This window comes from Brachycentrus maculatus, unplaced genomic scaffold (assembly GCF_059751285.1).
Source record: "Brachycentrus maculatus isolate JH-2025_06_01 unplaced genomic scaffold, ASM5975128v1 h1tg000263l, whole genome shotgun sequence".
NCBI classification, from domain to species: domain Eukaryota; kingdom Metazoa; phylum Arthropoda; class Insecta; order Trichoptera; family Brachycentridae; genus Brachycentrus; species Brachycentrus maculatus.
Genome location: NW_028281014.1, coordinates 1,388,921 through 1,409,738, shown reverse-complemented (window position 1 = coordinate 1,409,738; position 20,818 = coordinate 1,388,921). Strand labels below are relative to the sequence as shown.

General features: G+C 31.6%; 3 protein-coding genes across 5 annotated transcripts; 1 reads left to right on the top strand and 2 right to left on the bottom strand.

The window, feature by feature from the left end:
* Nucleotides 1-639: 639 nt before the first annotated feature.
* On the bottom strand, nucleotides 640-7,825 carry LOC148305721 (carbohydrate sulfotransferase 11). The gene is made up of 4 exons (XM_088266184.1): nucleotides 7,204-7,825; nucleotides 6,393-6,650; nucleotides 4,482-4,692; nucleotides 640-2,044 (listed from the first exon to the last, which is right to left on the bottom strand). Exons 1-4 carry the CDS (start codon nucleotides 7,483-7,485, stop codon nucleotides 1,815-1,817), a joined length of 981 nt encoding a protein of 326 aa, XP_088122310.1. The 5' UTR covers nucleotides 7,486-7,825; the 3' UTR covers nucleotides 640-1,814.
* Nucleotides 7,826-9,454: 1,629 nt separating this feature from the next.
* LOC148305720 (lysophospholipase-like protein 1) lies at nucleotides 9,455-12,294 on the top strand. Of its 3 annotated transcripts, none has more exons than XM_088266187.1 (5): nucleotides 9,455-9,602; nucleotides 9,779-9,874; nucleotides 9,948-10,217; nucleotides 11,103-11,243; nucleotides 11,909-12,290. In XM_088266187.1, exons 1-5 carry the CDS (start codon nucleotides 9,593-9,595, stop codon nucleotides 12,103-12,105), a joined length of 714 nt encoding a protein of 237 aa, XP_088122313.1. In that variant the 5' UTR covers nucleotides 9,455-9,592; the 3' UTR covers nucleotides 12,106-12,290. The 3 variants fall into 3 exon arrangements, with proteins under 3 accessions (XP_088122313.1, XP_088122312.1, XP_088122311.1); XM_088266186.1 differs by having other exon boundaries at nucleotides 9,457-9,574; nucleotides 11,909-12,294; XM_088266185.1 differs by lacking the exon at nucleotides 9,455-9,602 and having other exon boundaries at nucleotides 9,624-9,874.
* A 1,129-nt stretch (nucleotides 12,295-13,423) lies between these two features.
* Nucleotides 13,424-20,710, bottom strand: LOC148305719 (intraflagellar transport protein 80 homolog). The gene is made up of 14 exons (XM_088266286.1): nucleotides 20,572-20,710; nucleotides 18,459-18,632; nucleotides 17,991-18,097; nucleotides 17,342-17,520; nucleotides 17,010-17,099; nucleotides 16,513-16,650; nucleotides 16,113-16,237; nucleotides 15,786-16,034; nucleotides 15,541-15,704; nucleotides 15,250-15,459; nucleotides 15,043-15,178; nucleotides 14,779-14,932; nucleotides 13,864-14,004; nucleotides 13,424-13,623 (listed from the first exon to the last, which is right to left on the bottom strand). The coding sequence occupies exons 1-14, from the start codon at nucleotides 20,664-20,666 to the stop codon at nucleotides 13,591-13,593; spliced, it is 1,995 nt and encodes a 664-aa protein (XP_088122412.1). The 5' UTR covers nucleotides 20,667-20,710; the 3' UTR covers nucleotides 13,424-13,590.
* Between the last annotated feature and the right edge of the window lie 108 nt (nucleotides 20,711-20,818).

Below are 20,818 nucleotides of genomic sequence, written 5' to 3'. Positions count from 1 at the left end.
ATAAAGGAAAACCCTTAATTACTTAAGTATTCAGATCTATTACATGCATGAAATGTCAGTTTTTTGAACCGGTAAATAAGCAAAACATACTAAAACATATTAATTAACTTTTATTTGTGTATTTTTGAGAAGAGTAAGATTTATGTATTAATTTTTAAATCAAACACAGATTTTTTGAGTCTACTAAGTTTAACTTAGTAGACTCAAAAAATCTGTGTTTGATTTAAAAATTAATACATAAATTAAAATGGAGTTCTACAAATTAAACGCCAAATCAATAAATATATAGTAAGATTTCTATAGTTAATTTGTATACTTAAAAAACAAATTAAATAAAAATAATAATAAAATGATCTTGTGAATTGACTCAATGGAAAGTTACACCCGATGTCGCAGAACTTCAAACCATATAGTTTTGGATGTGTCTACATATGTAACTTATATCTATGTAATTAAAATCAATAAAAATATTTATTAAAATGTACTCTTATAAACTGATAAGCCAATTAATATAAACCAATTGAACTGATAATGAAAAAAAATGTCACAAAATTTATAAAAAAAATAATATGTAGTAACACAGCCCAAAGTATAATATTTGTTGTTGTTATTTCTTAAAAAATAATAAGAGAGCGATTTAAAAATAGTGAAATGGATATAAATTTATTTATTTTAAAGGTTTATCACCAGAATGTCATATTGTATATAAAATAGTGCAATATTAGGAATAACAAGTGATTGAAATATAAAGGTCAAGGATTTAAAAAATAAATAAATTACCTACTAAACTCCACAACAAGAATTTAGGGATTTAAAATTTATCAAGATCAATAGTCTTCTCCTTAAACATTAAAAAAACATATAACATAATAAATTTACATTCAATACATCAAAACAAAGAGTGTATAATTAATTGATAAAAAATTAAGTCATTGAAGAAAAATATGGGCTGAAATTACGCCACTTGCCGTATACAATGTAAACTTAACTTAAATGATAAAACCGCTCAGTCTAAAAAGTCAAAATTTGTACAAAAAAATATTGAAGTGATTTTTTAAAAAATAAAGCATTCTTAGTTCTAAATGAATAACCATTACCTAAGAATGAAAAAATAGCAATCACAATATATTATGCATGAGTCACAAAGCAGTAAATTATGTATTAAAACTATAACGAGTGAAACAAAAGGTCATGAATATCAGTGAAGAGTCCACACAATGAATAGTGCTACAATGTAGTGATATATTCCATGTGAACTCTGTTAAGACCATATCATTTTATTAAAAATCACACTAAAACAAGTAAAAAATCAAAAAGAGAAAAATGTGATATCATAATACATAAATTTTTAATGCAAAAGTTAAAGGTAATAAATAAAATTATAATCGATTTGTGAATATTTCAAATTTGTATATAGGTAATGTTAACGAAGATTGGAAATGTTATCATAATTGTTCTTGCTTAAGAGGAAATACTTTTAGTAAATGCAATTGCCCATTCACGGAAAAGTTTTACACTCGGCTACTAGATGGGATTTTAAAATTTATTTATACGAAAAACATTAATATTCTCGTGATCGTATATAGTCAATTCACTTAGATTCCAAAGAAAGTCTTTAACACAATCCCGGGTCTCATATAAATCCTCAAATCTAGCATACGCTTATCATATGTTGTTGAATAGATTTTTAAAATTCATCCATGGAAAATGGGCAAAAATTAAAGTAACAGTAGCAAATAGTGAAATGAATAAGAATATAAAAATGGAAAGTATTTAGGAATGAAGTTTATAAAAGAATGATGAAAGATTAAAAGTTAACCTAAATCGAATCCTAGAATTTCTTCCAAATCATAGTTGAATAGTTTGAAATCGGTTGCGTAAATCCTGTACAAGTTTCTTACTAAATGTAGATCCAAAGGTACGTAGTACTTCTTAAGTTTAGCGGCCGTGCCGGAAGTTCTTGTGTCTCGGGGAAAGGAAATATACGAAGAGTTGATCGAGTTTAAGGCCAACACAGAATCATCAAATAAAGTTTCGTATTTACCTGCAAAGATTTAAATACAATAATGATTCAATACAATACACAAAGCAAAAATATAGCATATTACGAAAATTGTGTTAGTAAGAATAAAAGTACGCTTAGGTCTGTTTTTATGCAATTTTGATGTTACGCGATTTTCAAATGTAATGAAACCTATCCCTTATTTTTGTATGTAAAACAAGTCTTTTTTTATGCGAATTTGCATAAAAAAATCTAAAATTTAGACTAGTGCAGGTACAACCGTTAAAGTGTGATTGAGTCACTGGCACAAAGTTAAGCTCAAATTTTACATCGTATTCAAGAGATGCTTTATTGGAAAAAAACAGAAAAGTACTTGTAATTTAGATTGAAGATTTATCTTAAAAACGATTTCGCATATGTAGATATTTAATTAAGGAAAAAGCTCTTCTGTTTTTATTTTTATGATTTTTATAAACTTTTTTTTTATGCGATTTTCGGTGCATTCTATCATTTTGATTTGTAGTTATGAGGTTTTTAAAAATAATGGAACCCATCCCCCAGTTTTGTATGTACTTCAAGTCTTTTTTATGCGACTCCCCGTGGAATGTATCTATCGCATAAAAAGAGACCCAAGTGTATAGGCATACAAAAATTATGCCTATACACTTGAAAAAAACAAAAAAAACTAAAATGTTAAAACTTTACAGTGTATTTAGAATTCACCAAATATTAAAGGTTAATGAAGTGTATATACAAAATGAAAATAATGCTGCATTTAACCATATTGACCCTTTTCGAGAAAACACTAAACAGAGTTAAATAAATATCCCTTTATTTTAGTAAAAACGCATAAAATAAACAAATACCCATTTTTTTTAAATGTGCAATTTGAAAAAATAAACTCACTTCATTCAAACATTTACAATGTTTTGATTGTAAAAAAATATATATATATATATAAACAACTCTTACTAATTTCATGGCAACCTTGTACTATTTCATAACTCCCAATATCTTTGTAAACGATTACAAACAAAGAAGAGCATGGTTGATTAAAATTTATTCAAAATTACTTATGAATTTATTTCTCATTAAATTTAAATTGGAACAATATCAAACAATTTCTAATTGCGTTTTACGATTAGTCTCATGAATAAGATTATTTTTTAAAATCTCATAAATTGAGTAAGAAAAAATATATAAAAAAGTATTTATTATAGGATACAAAGATGCAACAGAAATAAACATTTTAGAGAAAAAAAAAATAAGATAAAAAAATAGCAGTTCTGATTGATGATTGAGATAATACATCTAATAGAAACGGATGTATTATCAAATATAATGGTTAAAGAAAATTTAAAAGTTAATCTGTGTAACATCATATTTAAATACATAATTTATGAATTATGTATTTAATTATCATTTATATAATATATACGATAATATGATAAGTAATTAAGTCATTTCCATAAGTTGATAAGATTTCTTGAAGAGGATATTACTTTTGTCTCAAAGATAAAGAAGCTAATGTATTGTGCTTAATATGCAATGTGTTATGCATTGACTCATTAAAAAAAGTAAGTACAGTAAAACCTCGATATAACAGATTGATTGGGGGGAGGGGGAATCCATTAATGCCAAAAGTCCGTCATATAAAAATAGGTTTAAATAAATAAAAAAACTTTATTTTTAAAATATGAACACTGTATTTACATTAAAATAAACAATACAAACATGAACCAATTCTATTTATTGTCTTCGGACATTCGTCGTGAAGTGACATTGCCGTTTGATATTGACGCGCTTGCTTTCGGTAATCCTGCTTTGAAAAAGGATTCAAGCTTTGTTTGCACTTTTGAAGTTTGATGTTTTTTTTTTATAATGAATTCTCTAAAATTATGAAGATGCGTATAATATAGTTATATGTATGACGTGATTATCATGGCCGTTAAAAATTGTTAACATGCGGCGACACTTGAATTTAAGCATGTATAATATTATCAGGATGTTGGACATTATATCCGGATGATTTTCTCTCTCATATTTATTTAATATCACCCTGGACTAGTACAAGAAGCGCGGAGCTGATCACCTTGCCTTCATGCGAAAAACACTGCATTGCTACAATGCAGTGCCCTATGCACCATTAGATGCCGATAAGGGTTAAAAATAAAATGAAAAATATCCAAAATTCGTTAGATGTCCGTTATATATATATTTTTTAAATTACCTAACGTCCAAGTGACTCTGAAATCTAGCTACGGCTTATGCAACACCGCTTTACATGACCCTACTCAGGCTTCAACTTTTAAGTTTCATAGCCCATGGCTACTCATGAGTGGATGTACTCTTTATGCTTAAAGTTACTATAATTTCATGTAATTCATGACTGAAAATTCTAGGCAAAACACTCGCTGGTCCGTTATATCGAGGTTTTACTGTACTTAAATACTCAGTCAAACATAGATAATTTACTTACCGATGATGTTGTATTTGATAGCACAGGGGTGGCAAAGGCGGTCAATGCTTTCCCAGTGTTCATTGATTGAATATGGCATTTCCTGAGAGGTCATCGAAGAAGATGTTATGAATTCCACAAATTCTTTGAATGTCACATCATTGCCGTTTACTAGTGATGAATTGGAAGGGTTTGGTCGAAACATTTTGATAATAAATCGTCCGACTCTTTGCTAAACAAAATGGATTTATTTTCTAAGCACTTTTATTTTTGTTATCGGGCTTACATGTATGTTTTTCAGTTTTTTTTTTGTCATAATAAAACTAAGCAATCATTCTCAATATGGCGCTAGTGCTAAAGTGCCCGGCGGTATTCTTGCATACAATTCTAGGCAGTCGCACAAATTGGGAAGTTATTTTTACATATTCAGTAAATATTATATGAATTGGGTTTTTCAAAATGAAAATCAGTCAGTATGTTTTATTAGAAAAAATTACTCGAAAAACAATTTACATTTGAGGATCATTTTAAAATAATACACTGATAATAAAATTTCTATCCATTAATAATATTTACAAATAAGAATTCAAGAACATTACCATAATTACATATCGCTCACTCCTTTCAAGAATGTCATAAATAAAAAATTGCATTTTTCAGGAGAACGTTTTTAATGTCTAAAAATATAATACAATGTTTTCAAAATAAATATCAAGCCACTTATTAAACTTTTTACTGTGCACCAGATCTTTTAAGGTAGAACCTGAAGATTTTTTCTCAATTTGAAAAATATTTAGTTTATTTAAAAAAATAATTAAACAATACCTTTTCTTCAAAATGCAAAAACAACACTTTTTGCCCTGTAGTGGGTAAATATTAAGCTAAAAATATGGCTCTTTTGCTGGGATATAGTACATTTTCTGAGCATTCCGAAAACATGCACAACTGAAAATTGACGATTTTTGATTTATGACGTTCTTGAAAGGAGTGAGCGATATAATCACAAATAATTACAATGTAATTGGTAATAATATGCTTTGATATTCATGATCATACAGTAATCCCAATGATATAAGCAAATAATGGAATGATTTAATAATATTGCCATATACAATATAGACATAACGTTTGAAACATTGAATAAATCCAAAGTTCACATATTATTATGAATATATTATAAATATATAATGTGCAAGCTGAAAAAACAGACCAAGTAATACAAAATTTAGATTTTCTATGAATAAATACAATAGAACTTCCATATTTTAAAGTTGGTAAATCACAAGAAAAAAATATTAAATGAACAATAAAATTAGATAAACAGAATTATCTTTTAAATTTAGAAAATATTCTAAAACATTTAAATGTATTTTTGGGTTTTCTCAAAAAAATCTTGTAGGTTATGATAGGTTTGATATTTCATTTTATTTTGGAAATTCCTTGAATAACAAACAATACACAGCTGCTTATGAATACAAAGTTCTTCAATAAAAATTAATAAATCAATTGTAAGAATTGTAAACGGTGTTGTATTGGAAACAAAATATTTTATTGAATACTATTAGGTATAGTCAATATGAGCAGTCCGACCGCGTTATGTTAATAAATTACGTTTTTTAGCTGATGGTGCTAATCGGTAGAAAATTAAAAATATTAACATCCATATTTAACATAATCTGCCTTCACTCGTTAAGTTAGGAATAAAATGGAATAGAAAAATCAATACTCTTGCAAAACTTACTGTGCCGATCGACAGTTCACTTATTAATATCTCTAAAAAAAGGTTAAATTGGTAGAAGATTTGATTTGAATCTTTTACCGATTGAGGCCACTGGCTAAAAAACTTAATTTTTTAACATAACGTGGTTTGCAAGGGGACTACTTATATGAGCTACATAGAAAATGAATTTAAAAAAAGAAGTTATGTTTTACCTGAAAGTAACTTGCACTGGCAGATTCATCTTCCAACTTGTTTCTGTAAGCTGAAAGTAATCTTTCAAAGGGATGCCGTACAAATATGAGTTTAGTGTAATTATCCACTATAGCTAGTCGTTCCGATTCAGAGTAATTTCCAAGGTTAGGGAACATTCCGGGAGTGTGGGCGAGGGAAGCCGGAATAGAGAGCACATTTGTGTCATTCCACTTGTCCGTTAATATCATAAAAATCCGTTTCCAATTAGTGCAGGCGATCTAGAATAAACAACATGTTAAAATGTTGATATTGTTACTATACTGTGCCATTCAGGTATTATTCTACTATGACATTCAAAATTTAAAAAACAAAACACACAATATTTTCATTACACTTCTCAGTTGCGTATAAGGTCACCATGAATTATGTATTAAATGAAGATTTTGTTATGCAGTGAAATCTCTATCTATTGTTTTTAAAGGGACCTATTGAAATAAACTATGAATGCGGGAAAACAATGAAAGCAGGATCGAGTAGTCAATACACAAGCAGATATGATCTAGTAATGAAACGGACCTCACAATCTGCATAACCATTGGTAGTTTAAAATTCTAAGAAAAATGCAAGTTTTAGATGTAAATAAATGTATTTATTTATTTATTATGTGAACAGATGATTATGTAACATATATATTAATCAATTGTATATTGATTTATTTTTCCCTTTGTTTTAACATAATTATGTAGCCGAAATGCACTGGGAAATAAATAATATATTCTATGCAGATAATTAGTTTAATCACGCGATAAATATTCTATGAAAGATTATTACCTTAGGAACATAGCAGTAGAGAAATTTGTGTTTATGGTCAATAAGAATATGTTCCAAACTTTCTGGAGGTATATCAACAACAGATGCATTATAATGGAAATTATCACATGTTTTCTGAATATGCTCTTGTCTGGCTAAATTAACAGACTGTGTTAGCTCAAACACATGATTCTCGGAGGGTTCTGGAGTTCCCAAGTCGTTTAAATCATTTGACAATTCCCAATCACATTTTCCTATTCTTAGCATGAAGAAAGTGATTAATAAAATTGCATGTCTATTCATGATGCTTGCTGTTTTTATATTACAATAAACATTAGAACAGCAATAGTAATTTGCGGGTTAGTAGGTCAAATACATCTTATGAATAAAAATATTGGTAATTAGATTTATAAAATATTCCATTTGGACTTTTGGTAGAAGTAATTTATATTTGTGAGGCTTTGTTTACAATGATCACATAATTTTGCTGTAAATTTATAACTCTTAAACAATGCAATCGCCCATTCTCACTGACACTCATAATAATCATTCAAGTTTACGTTGACACTTAACTCGACCATTTGACACTGACAGTTCTCTGACAGAGAAGATAGACGCCAGCAAAGACAAACTAAGCGCAAGTAACGCAACAGTTATTTGTTGCGTGTTGATGAGTCGATGAGTGTGGTTCCCGAGCGCTAGCACCCAGCGGTTGGCGAGCCGAGCTACATTATTTATTTAGTTTTCGCCAGACATTTGAATATCAAGTCTGTAATTTTATTAATCTAAATATTATCCAAATGGTTAAAAGTTAGCTGCTGATAAAAGTGCATCATCAATGCGTCATTTAGCAGTGATGATGCACTTTTCATACCTTGGTATAGTAATAAGAGTACAAGTCAGCGTGGTATTTCTAAGAATTTCTATCTGAATGAACGCATGTGACAATAGATGTCAAGTGCTTTGTGTTTAGTGCAAGAAACCATAATTTTATTCATCCCTTGCCCTTCTTGGGGATAAATAACAGCAAAAAAATATAACAGTGATATGCAATAAACAATAACGATCCTAGAACATGTGCTTAAAGGTTAATTTTTAAAAAAAGAACGGCAGTTTTAAATACTTCAATTACGCCAACTCCCATTTGTACATTGTGCTAGTCTGGAAGTTGGAATTTGGATGTTTGCCCTTCCAAAATGAAGAACAGCTCAATAAACTACTCTTCAGCGTGACCATTGCTCAGGGAGGCGTCTTTCCTAACATCCTGGCCATTCTCTAGCCCAAGAGGATCGAGAGGAAGACGTAAAAAAATTGTCGGCTAATCTTTTCTCCGCTCTAAACGCCCCGAAACCGATTGAAGACGTTTTTTTTATTTATCATCATCGTCCAAATATTATCCAAGTCTTTATAAGCACCCTTATAAGGTAGTATTTTACAAAAATTGCGCTACATTAATTATCCTAGTTATTGTTATTATTATTTGATCTCATGGTACTTGCCCACACGATGCTGCGATCGTTTGGTTGAGAATTGTTGATTGTTCTTCGTCTTCTTGGTTATCGTACTATTCTCCACTTAGTTGAAAATATTGAAGGATGTCAAGAAGAGATCGAGTTAAATTTCCATATCAATTAAAAAATCAAAACTTTAGATAAATAAACTTATCCGTGAACCGATTTTCGTCAAATTTAAATAATGTTAAATTGAATAAAAAAAAAAGAATAAATAAAAACATTTAGGTAGGTATTCCACATAAAGGTTTGTTTCGCAGGGTTTGTTGGAGTATAATTTAAAATGAATAGTTGTCTCTGGTAAGTTTTATCTGTGGGTATTATCTAGTCCAGGGTTGGCAAACAATGACCCGCGGGTCATGCAGTGACCCGCATAAGAAATCTTACTTGCTTGAACTTTTAGACAAGATTTTTTTATTTAAAGCTTTCATAAAAAAAGAAACAGAGAGTAACCATCCCGCTTTTAATAATAAAATCAAATCAATTCATTCAATAATTATTTTTGCATTAAAACTTACATTTCAAGAGTTTAATTAAAAACTTTAATTAAAAAGCAAGCAAAAAGACTCATTTACACTCAGACTCATAAGACGCATTAATTTTAAGGTTAGTGCAATTCATAAGCATTTGTTTTCATTACTCAACCTATGTGACCCACGACAACGATTTTATATTTGAAAAAAAAATCTAATTTTACCCACTTGCGAAAAAGGTCGGTATTCCTGAACTCGTGTATACATAATATTTGGTATTAAGTTAGTCTATGGTATTATCCAATAATCTTTGGTAGTATCGTTACGTCAAAAAATTCGAATCCAGTGGAATAAAAAAAACACGTAAAATCCAAATAATAATAAAGTTTACTACAATTTTTAGCAGAGGTGAGATGCTATAAATTCATGAATCGTGGTAATTTTTTTGTAATAATAAACAAATTGTATCCTTAAACATTCTTGTACACATTTATTGAGGTTATTATACCTAATATTACTTTGATATTGACTCGGGCATGATAAAAACCAATAAACCTATCCTAAAGTGTGCCCTTTAAGCGAATGCTACATTTATTATGATTTTCCGGAAAGCATATTCAGCGATGGCGAGACAGCTGAAACCCATTCATGTTATAAATAACACCGGAAGCTCACATACTGCAACAGTATTTTTCTTTCATGGATCAGGTGAGTTGTTATAATTTTTTTAGTTTTGTCATAGTAAGCAGAGGCAATATTTTTATTATCTGATTTATTTTAGGCTCTTCAGCAGATGATATGAGATATGGCGTGGCTGCAACGGTCGGAAAAGATTTTTCGTTTCCTCATATAAAAGTTGTGTTTCCTACGGCTCCACTACAGCCTTATACTCCTATGGATGGTGAATTGAGTAATGTTTGGTTCGATCGGCTGGCCATTAGTTCTTCAGTTCCCGAAATCTCAGAAAGCCTCCAAGAAATTGGAAAAGACATTCAGCAGTTAATAAAATATGAAAATGATCAGGGTATTCCAAATAACAGAATTATCGTAGGTAAGTTAAATCTCTGATTCTATAGCCATGCAGTATATCGTTTTTTTTAAGAAAAAGATTATCATTTTAAAAACGTGTTTATGTACCCGAGATTACTATCATATAGAATAGTAGACTGCCAAATTTGAAATAGATAGATTTTTTTTCGTGTGGGAAAAGTGGTATTGTAAATTTGAATTTTAAAACTAAAATCACTACCCTGTAAAGTGAAATTTATGGAAATCCAATCTCATTCATCGGATCTAGTATATCATGTCGATGTGTCTTAAAAAAACTATTGCATAAATACTTATTAACCTGTTAACCGGGCGGATGATATAAATACGTCAAACGTAAACAATATCTGGTACGGGTAGGATATATATGAATACGTCCTATAAATATATGTTGCACCCTGGAATGGGCGGAATCTATATTTTCAAATAACAAAGGTAATGAATTAGTTATCCATACATGTTTCAATTCTTTTCTATTTGTTGTAATTTCGTATTTTCCTTAAGAAAAATATATATTTCATGTTTTAATTTATTTTAAGCACGAATAAAATAAATGAAATCACGTCTACCGGGCGTGATGTACTGACACGTCCTATTGAAAGAGTTTGCGCCCGTTGTATGTTGCGTAGTTTAAAAGTGAACTCCCCGGTTAACAGGTTAACACACTTTGGACGGGAAAGGTATTTCTACCCGTTCGATCAATTTATGCTTAAAGATGGGAAGGGTATTTTTACCTTAAGAAGAAATTACATATGTAATGTTTTTTTTTATGAATATTATATACCAACCTCTTTGTTAAGGCCTTAACAATATGTACATAATTATCAATTAAGTATCTACCTGAGTAACCTACAGAACACATCTGAAAATATTTATATTTTTCGCTCAGGTGGTTTTTCTATGGGAGGTGCGCTGGCCTTTCATATTGGATACAGATGGAATACTGACCTTGCTGGAGTGTTCGCACTTTCTTCATTTCTCAATGATGATTCAGCGGTATACAAACATCTTCAAAACAATTCTTCCAAAAGTAGGTGAATACTTTTGTAGAACAAAATATGCTTTAACCCATTGCACCACTAATAAAGATGACATTATTTGTTCATACAATACAATATTTCATGTTGACACATTTTTTTATTCGATAACATTAAGACTTAATTAAAATCTACAAAGAAAAACACTTGTTTTTTTACCACTTGAGTTTATTTTATTATGACAACTAGTTTCCAAAGCTATGCTTCCATCTTCAGGTCTAAATGTAAACTAAAACGATTTTTTTTAACAATTTGATCATATCTTACCACAAAGTAAATGCCGAAACAATAAAAGACTAAATTACACACAAAATTAAAATGGTTAAACATAAAAGCTTAATTTGTTTGTTTGTACGTAAGCCAGATCAGTATGGCTCATCCCCAGGTAGTTTTGGAAGAGTGTGATGTCATTTTTATGAATAAAGTTATTGTCGTTAAGTTTTAATGTAAAAAAAAATCACTTCAAAGATAAACCGGCGAATCGCCGGCTTTGTAAGTAAGTGACAAATTGACCTAGCAAAATTAAATTGACAAATTCGCCGACTTTTTTTTTCATAACATACTTATCTGAAACTCTATTTTAACCCTTTGACTGTTGCAGCAAAAAATGCAATGTGGTGGGTACCATCATACTTATTAATTTAATTATAAATTTTAGCTCCTGAACTTCTCCAGTTTCACGGGGGAAGTGATGACTTAGTTCCTATGGAGACAGGAAAGGAAACATTCCAAAATTTGACAAATCTCGGTGTGAAGGGAAAATTCTTCACAGAGGAATTTATGGATCACACTGTAATACGATCAGAATTACTCGATGTACACTCCTGGATTTTAAAACATCTACCAGAAGTTTGATGGTGTGTGCGTATTCAAATATTAATTTCATTTGTGTGTTTTTTAAATAAGTGAACATATTGAGATATGTTCAATTTGTTATTTAGTATGTAGATAAATTGTACATTTATTACTACATATTACTTTGTGATATGTATCAGAGGAGTTGGGGTAATTTTGTTTTATAAAAAAATCTTTATTTCCAAGTTATGAAGATTTTTATTTTAACATATCAAGTATACCTAAATAAATAACGTTAAACAAGGACGTTAAACAAGATTTGAAGATTATCATTCAATTTAATGAGTGATGAATTTCAATGCATAATATGATATATTATTAGATTAAAACCAATATTTTTAGCTTTTCCACTTTATTTTTATTTGACCAGCGACCGGGACTGATGTCGGTTACGACATCATCAGACTGATGTCGTAACCGACATCAGTCTGATGATGTCGGTTACGACACCAGTCTGATGATGTCGGTTACGACGAAACCCGGTCGCTGGTCAAATAAAAATAAAGTGGAAAAGCTAAAAATATTGGTTTTAATCTAATAATATATTAAAAATGCAATTCCATCACAAAGTGTCAGTGGATAATATAAATCTATTCAATAATATGAATAGACCGTATTTATTATATTTATGGAGGAACAAAATCCTCAGATCCTGGAGGTCATTTGATGAAGTATAAATGCAACATTTTGAGTGTGTCCAAATACTTGTTCACAAAATCTGGATTATCTCCAATTACAGGAGTTATTTTCATATTATTTTTTGACATCTAATCAAAGATGAAGAAGAATATGGAAGTCTGGGCATTTACGGGGCTGACGACCGTCATAGGCTGGTTTAAGTGATCACTTTACACACGTGTAACATTTACCAATTCTACCCATTATTGACAACCACACTACTCAAATTCTTGGAAGTTCTATATATATGAACCAATTTAGAAACCTTGTTCTTGAATCACTAGAACTTCACTAGAGACATCTATTGGTGAGATGTAAATAGATGTCTCACCAATAGATGTCTTTAGTGAAGATGTAAATAGATGTCTCACCAATAGATGTCTTTAGTGAAGATGTAAATAGATGTCTCTAGTGAAGTTCTAGTGATTCAAGAACAAGGTTTCTAAATTGGTTCATAAATATATAGAACTTCCAAGAATTTGAGTAGTGTGGTTGTCAATAATGGGTAGAATTGGTGAATGTTACACGTGTGTAAAGTGATCACTTAAACCAGCCTATGACGGTCGTCAGCCCCGTAAATGGCCAGACTTCCATATTCTTCTTCATCTTTGATGAGATGTCAAAAAATAATAAGTATAAATGCAATTATTTTTATTGATTTATTTTATATAAATTGACGACAAAGGAATATTGAATAAATAAATATGGATTACTTAATCTATTAGGGTTGAAAAAACACTTTCTCCATTTTTACCATTTTTAAATACCAATGCTTTACAAATGTCATGTAATAAATATTATATACCATTACATAACATGTTTTTCAAATGCTGATGGGTTCTGTAACAGAAAAACAGAGGGCACATTATTATATAATAATTTATAAAGTTAAAACATAACAATAGAAAAACATTATAGTTTTATCATCAAATAAATTGAAAATACAATAAACAAAAAAAAAATTAAATAAAAATACACTACATATAAAGTTTAAAATATAAAGTAACTTTGAAGGTAGTGTAATCCCTTTAGAAGAATGTAATCCCTTTACAATATTTTTTTTTATCAACACTGTTGTACCTTTAATTGTTGTATGTATTCCACTTGATGTGGTTGTTTTATAATTGCAAACGCTTCTTCAGCTACGTCTAGTTCCCTGTGTTCCCAGGCCAAGGCGGCCAAGCAGGCCCACAACGATTCATCCTTGACTATTCTGCATAACTAGAATGAAAATATGTAAATGGTAAACGGAATATTCAGATGGCTTGGTCGAATGATAAGGAGATTGAAGAAAAACAATGATGATCAAAGGAAAAAAAATATTGTTTATGAACAAGGAACCTCACACCCCTTTAAACCTGCAGTAAAAGTTCAGTTATTCAAACGTATACTCTTTTTCCTTAGTACATATACAAATAATGTAAACAATTTCTTCTTCTTCTTCTTTTTCATCTTGTTGTAGGCCTTGTGGCTTGTTTTTAAGAGGGATTAGCCTCCTGCGATGTCAATTCCCAGCTATCGACCCATCTCTTTAGTGGTCTGCCCGGAGTTGTCTGCCATGGGGTTGGCCGTACAGTGGGATGTGGGGGAGTCTGGATGATTCCATTCTCCTCACATGCGCATACCATTGTCTCCTTCGTTGCCTTCCCCATCTAACGACATCTTCGATCTCGCATATATCCCTGATTCTGGCGTTTCTTATTCTATCTCGAAGACTCTTGCCTGATATGCTTCTTAGAGTCAACAATTTCAATGTTTACAATTTCAATATGCATATTTTAAATACAACTATTTTCTGTTATGTTACACCTACAATCACATTTTTTTGGAATTTTCTAATTTTTTTTTGTCATGTTTAGTGGTTAGTGCATTAAATTTTTTTTCTGTGAAAAATAATTAATTGTAAAGGCTACCTCCGTTCAAAATACCATAGCATAAATAACTGGATACCACGGGAGGAAGTCCCACTTGCTTATCTTGAAGTGCGTTTAATACCTTGAGAGCCTTAGACCACTGATTGGCAGCAACCTTCCTCACAAGTTGAGCAGGAAATGGAGATATAGCTATATGAAGAAGAGAGCCATCACCACGCCTTACTACAACTCTGCCCTCTTCTATATTCACCAATGTAGGATTCTTACCCAGGTCACTACAATAAAAACAAAAATTATAGATCTATCTGGCTTTCAAAACAGACTCTTCATTTAGTATTGTTAAATGAAATTTATTCAGTTATCAGTTTTTTTATTATTTATATACCTAACATCTCTGTGAATCGTTGTAAGATGAAGAAATGCAGGTGCCCGAGGACATCCAAATATAGTTAATCTTCCTTCTTGTAAAGCTACTAATATGGCTGCATCCTCACTCCAACACATACCACCAACCTGGACAGCTTAGTCATACAAAAAAATAATTTATGTTAAATACATATTTACAAAAAAATGATAGATTGTAGAAACTTACCTAGCTTGTGAAATTTTATTTTTCCCTCTTTTACGGAAGCTATGTAGAGGTCTTTATTGAAATCTATGATGGAAAGTTGCCTCTCATTTGTTGGTCCAGATTGGCTTAAAGCAACTTGTGAAACTGGCATCGAATGCGTAGCAGTTGTGACAGAATGATCTGTTGAACTTCGGACCACAAGGCCAGTTGGAAGATCAAACATGTGAATAACTGAAAACGGTTCAAAAATAAATTTCAAGAAGTAACAATATATAATATTATACGTGACAGATGATAAATCATCCCGCAAACCTTTAGGGTCATTTTGATCGATAACAGCCATCATGTCAGGTCCCAGTGTCATATAGTTCTTAGACAGTATGTCGAGCCTCATAGATCCCCAGCGTGGACTTGCTATGAGCCGACCCAAATAGCTGTACACATTGACGCTTGATCGCTCTACCAAACAGAAGCATCTAGATTCAGACAAAAAATTAATCAGTTTACTTAATTGTTTTAACGCAATTTAACATCCAAGATGATGCAACATTACAAACCTCTCAGAAAGATAGACCATGCAAATATTGCCTTCTTTTAGATCAAAGATAACAGGCGTGTTCCAGCTAATGGACGAATGTATGTAGCACTGCTTGGCTGTTACCGCTATGAAATGCCCATGCCCCATTGCCATTTGAATGATTCGATTTGGAAAATCTAGTTGATCAGTTGTATCAATGGCGATATCTTTTATGGTAATGGTTTTACGGCCAGTCAAGGTGCATGTGAAATTTTTCCAATCAAATTGCCTAGAGAACAATAATTAAATAAACTTTTGGAACCATGTGGATATAATATTATCACATTTATTATCAGGTTATTTTTACCTTTGTATGATGTGAGCAAATAGTACATGTCCATTAGCACAACCAGCTGCTATTTGAGTTCCATCAGAAGACCAAGAAATGCTTTGAATACTTCCAGTTGTTGGTCGTTCTAAGCAATGAGACCACTAAAATTTTGTATGTATTTGGTATGTATTGTATTTGTATTATTAGTACATTTGAAGAAAAAATTAATTTTATTTTCATCATCACAAATTTGACAACCCGGATATTAACCTTCTCCATCTTCCTCTATCTCTATGGTTAATATAATTAGAAAAATGTGGAAACTGTGATGTTTCTTCTAAAGAGTAAAATAATTTTCCATATCTCTCTAGAAATATAAAATACCTATTAAGCTAATGGTGATAAAAATTATTTATTAATAAAAAAATTAACATACGCCTGTAGCATCGCACAGTCTCAAAATATTATATCCCGCGATGGCAAACAGTTCTCCTGCTGGGGCCCAGCTTACTGATAGAATAGGTGTATCATGCTTCATACTGCTGGATAATAGCTGTCCGAACAGGTCCCAAGTCTAAAAATAAACATCGTTATACAGAATTTTAAATGTATTCCATTTTCATGACTATTCACAAGCTGATAGCGTTTTCAGTTATTATGTTGGGCATATCAAAAGTCTTATTTGCCAATGTTTCAGTCTTCATTGCAGTGGGCTTCATCAGGGGAAAATGTGAAGAAGTAATCAAAAAAAAAAAAAAACTTTTGTTTATTTTTGATACAAGACATTTGTTTCATCATAAATGTAACTTATCACTCTAATGACGGCTCCGTAATGGTGGCTAAAATGTCAGGAAGTAGGACTTTTGATATACAAAGTGGTATAATAACCCAGAAAGATTAAAAGTTTTGAAAATAATATCTTAAAATATTTACCTTGTATACACCATCTTCTCCACCAGAAGCAATCAGATTCTTGTTGAAATTCCATGCAACTGAGAGGACTAAACCCTCGTGTGCTTTCCACTGTAATAATAATATGTGTAAAAATCATTCAGTCATATCAATACAGCATTGTAATGCACTCAATATAGGCTATGCTCGCACCGAGATATATTGCAAGCTATTTCCATGAACTGATTAGATGACCGTTGAGCAAAATCGGGAACTGGCTACATTAGGAAAGTGTGATTTATCTTGAAAACATACATCTAGTTATATCTTCGTTCGAACACTGCCTAAAGTTTAACGTGATAGGTAATATTCACCTGCACGGTTCTTGTGTTTCCTTGTAAGTGGGTGATTACCAGACTGTTGGCTTGTGCGTGTATCACAGAAGAGCCCATGGGTCCCCATGTGGCAGTGTATATGGGAACTCCGGCACTCGCCATTATGGACCTGGCCAATCCACTACGAGACCACACCTTGAGCAGACCATCTTCTCCAGCTATAATTGTACCTTGTTAGTATACTTCCATTCTTCCTAATGTATTTTGAAGTTGGAGATGCATACCTCTCTTTACAAAGTGATTTCATTGGAAAATGCCGTAATTGATTTAAAAATAAAATCAGATTGACAGGCAAAATCACTTTAATGGGCAAAAGTAATGTTATGATTATTCTCAGAGATAGCGCGCTCCACTCTGCCAAGTTAATTCTGCACAAAACATAGAATTGTTTTGTGCAGAATTGTTTTTAGTTTTCGGATCTAGATTTTTTTAAAGAAAATCTTTATCGCAAAACTAGGTATGGATTTAATAAAAGCCATTTTTATTGTATTAAATCTCAATCAGACTGATTATCATTTATGAGTGAGTGCAAGAGGTCCATCCCTTCATAGCGAGTAATGGTTATGAAAATACCCCTGATGCTTAATATAACTGAGTTAGAGCAAAATTAAAATGAAATGAATGTAACCTGTCAAAAAACCAGCACCATCAGGACTCCATTGGCCAGCTAAACAAGCTCCCTCATGGGCATTGACCGATTTTTCTATACGGCCATTTTGAGTAAGTATATGAAATCTAAAATTGCACATTATCAGTATTAAAATGAATGTCTGAATTCTTTTGTGTAATTTTTTAAGCGTAATTGCCTTTTAAATTTTACCTTCTGCCGAAACTATATACAAAAAAACATTAGGTCGGTCATCATCCCCTCCATCTTACTCTCAACTGGTTAAAATCATTATATTATCTAGTAAATTACCTTTGCTCTAGACTCTAGACCCATATTTCTTATACCAATAGTGAAAGTAGATTTTAAATGTATGAAATAGGATACAAGGGGTGAGGATCAATTTTAAACAGTTTTTTGTTTGAAGTTTTCATAACGAGGTCATATTTCAACAGGATTTGTGAATATGGATGAGTATTTTTTTTTTACCTTCCATCTGCTGTTGTTAGCAATATGATATCTTGGCTCTGTTTATTTCCGCTGTGACCTGTTCCTATTTTAGGGAATAAATGAATACTGGTTGGGAAGAAGTTTTCGGGTAATGTAGTTACAACCATTGTTTCGCCAGTAACCAAATTCCATTTCAATAATGTGTGGTCATCACTATAAAACAACGAGAATTAATCATATTTAGCATGTTCGTATTTATATATATTGAATTATTTAAGCAGCTGCTGTACTGAAGTACATTCTTAAAACCTTTGGTCGCAATGCCTAAGATCAACAAAAATAAATATGTAAAATTTCTTAAAACTAACTAACTAACCCTCACGCCGCTTCACCGCAGGGGTAGGTGGAGAGAATAGAACGCCACACCACCCTGTCTTTGCAAACATTCTTCGCCTCTTCCACGCTCATGCATCTCCTCAAACATACCCGCTGATTGTTTCGACTCCTAACCTGACCACTCTCAAGTATTTGGCATACCTGATCGTGCCAAGTTTTTTTCGGTCTTCCTCTGCTCCTTTTTCCAAAAACATTCGCCACATAAATTTGTTTTACCATTCTTTCCTCACTCATTCGTTTTATATGTCCAAACCATCTCAACACACTTTTGTTAATTTTATCGATAATGCTTATCTCAGCTTTGCATTCCTTCCTTATTTCGCTATTTGAACATCTATACATTACATACATTGTTTTGTCGCACATTCTTCTGAGAGATCGCATTTCGACTGCATTCAGTCTACTTTCATCCTTCTTTTGCCAACTCCATGTTTTACTTTCGTACATTAGGGTCGAAACCAGGACTCTCTTGTGTACTGCCAGTTTAGCTTTTGCTGATAGGTTTTTATTATCTACAACCGATTTCAATGCACCATTCACTTTGTTCTCAGCATTCACTCTTCTTTCTATATCTTTATCAATCTTTCCATCCCTAGAAAACATACTACCCAAATATACTAAATCATTTACCTGCTCCAAAATCTCTCCATTTACCAATATTTCACACTCAGATCTACATACAACTCTTTCAAAAACCAAAATTTTGGATTTGCTTACATTCATCAATAAATCACTTTCCTTACACACATTATACACTTTTGTCTGATTGTTTGATTCGACCATCTATATTACCAACAGAACTCAATAGACTGATGGCTCTATAGTTCCCACATTCCACCCTAGAACCCTTCCCCTTGTAGAGAGGCATTATAACTGTCCTCTGATCAACGGGAGTATAACTCTTCTCTAGACACCGGTTAAAGAGCCTATGCAACCATACAGGAACTATTTCGCCACCATTCTTGATGTATTCTGCGGCAAAATTGTCAAATCCTAGAGCCTTTCTATTTTTCAAGGACTTAGTAGCATTTTTAATATCTTCCATACTTATCTCTCTTGAAACATCATTAACCCATATTCGAGGAAATGTACTTATGTCATTTACGTTATTAATTTTATGCGTTTCATACGCCTCCTCAAAATACTCTTTCCATCTCTCTTTTATATCTTTTTCATTCGTCACCATTTTTCCCTCTTTTGCTGCAATTGATTTCATACATCCATTCGTGCTTAGACTTAGGGAGTTTTTGACTTCTTTCCAGAAAATTTTTACATTTTCTTGGAATTTTTTTGTCATTTTTACTCCTTCCTTTCTCAACATACATTTTCATTCACTCACCCCTTGCTTAAATTTTATTTCACATTCCTTGTGCACATTTTTTTTTACCGATTCACACTCAGCGGAGCTTTTATTCTTCACAGTCAAACACTTTAACCACGCATTCTTCTTCTCTTTCACTAATTCTTTGACATCATCATCCCACCACGCATCGCCTTTTTCCCCACTTGTACCGCTATACCACACACTACCTTTGCGGATTAAAGGTAAAATTTCTTACGTAAATAAAAGTCTTTTAAACTTTCAATGATTTACATTTTTAGTACTACAATGTCCTAAAGATCTCCCTTGTAATGGTGGATAAATAGATAAAAGAAAAAATACACAATTGAACTAAAAAATATGTCAATATCTATTTGATTTTATCTCGATGGGTAAATAATAATAATAAAATTATTTATTGCTTCTGATCCTTACCTGCATGAGTACAACTCCTCTGGATTGTTCCAGCCAACACATGAAACAATATTATTGTGTTTAGGTTCAGCCGAAAAGGATATTTTCAACTTCATCTTTAATATTTGTAGAATCGAGTTTACTCGGTATTTGAATCTGGTATTTTCTACTTTTCTTTTGTATACTGTCATGCAATCTCCATGGCAACGGTCACAACGTTACTGTATAAAGAAAATTTAAAGTAGGTACTTTTTTAAATTTTATATGA

Bases quoted from the DNA above. Each gene is read 5' to 3' on its own strand.
- LOC148305721 (XM_088266184.1), bottom strand. From the start codon at position 7,485: ATGAATAGACATGCAATTTTATTAATCACTTTCTTCATGCTAAGAATA. The intron at 6,651-7,203 runs GTAATAATCTTT...TGTTTATTCTAG, and splicing joins TCTACTGCTATGTTCCTAAG to ATCGCCTGCACTAATTGGAA. The intron at 4,693-6,392 runs GTAAAACATAAC...CATTTTGTTTAG, and splicing joins CCAGTGCAAGTTACTTTCAG to CAAAGAGTCGGACGATTTAT.
- LOC148305720 (XM_088266185.1), top strand. From the start codon at position 9,763: ATGATTTTCCGGAAAGCATATTCAGCGATGGCGAGACAGCTGAAACCC. The intron at 10,218-11,102 runs GTAAGTTAAATC...TTTTTCGCTCAG, and splicing joins AAATAACAGAATTATCGTAG to GTGGTTTTTCTATGGGAGGT. The intron at 11,244-11,908 runs GTAGGTGAATAC...TATAAATTTTAG, and splicing joins TCAAAACAATTCTTCCAAAA to CTCCTGAACTTCTCCAGTTT.
- LOC148305719 (XM_088266286.1), bottom strand. From the start codon at position 20,666: ATGAAGTTGAAAATATCCTTTTCGGCTGAACCTAAACACAATAATATT. The intron at 16,651-17,009 runs GTAAATATTTTA...GTTTATTTTTAG, and splicing joins GAGAAGATGGTGTATACAAG to ACTTGGGACCTGTTCGGACA. The intron at 15,460-15,540 runs GTTTGCGGGATG...AACCGTTTTCAG, and splicing joins CGATCAAAATGACCCTAAAG to TTATTCACATGTTTGATCTT.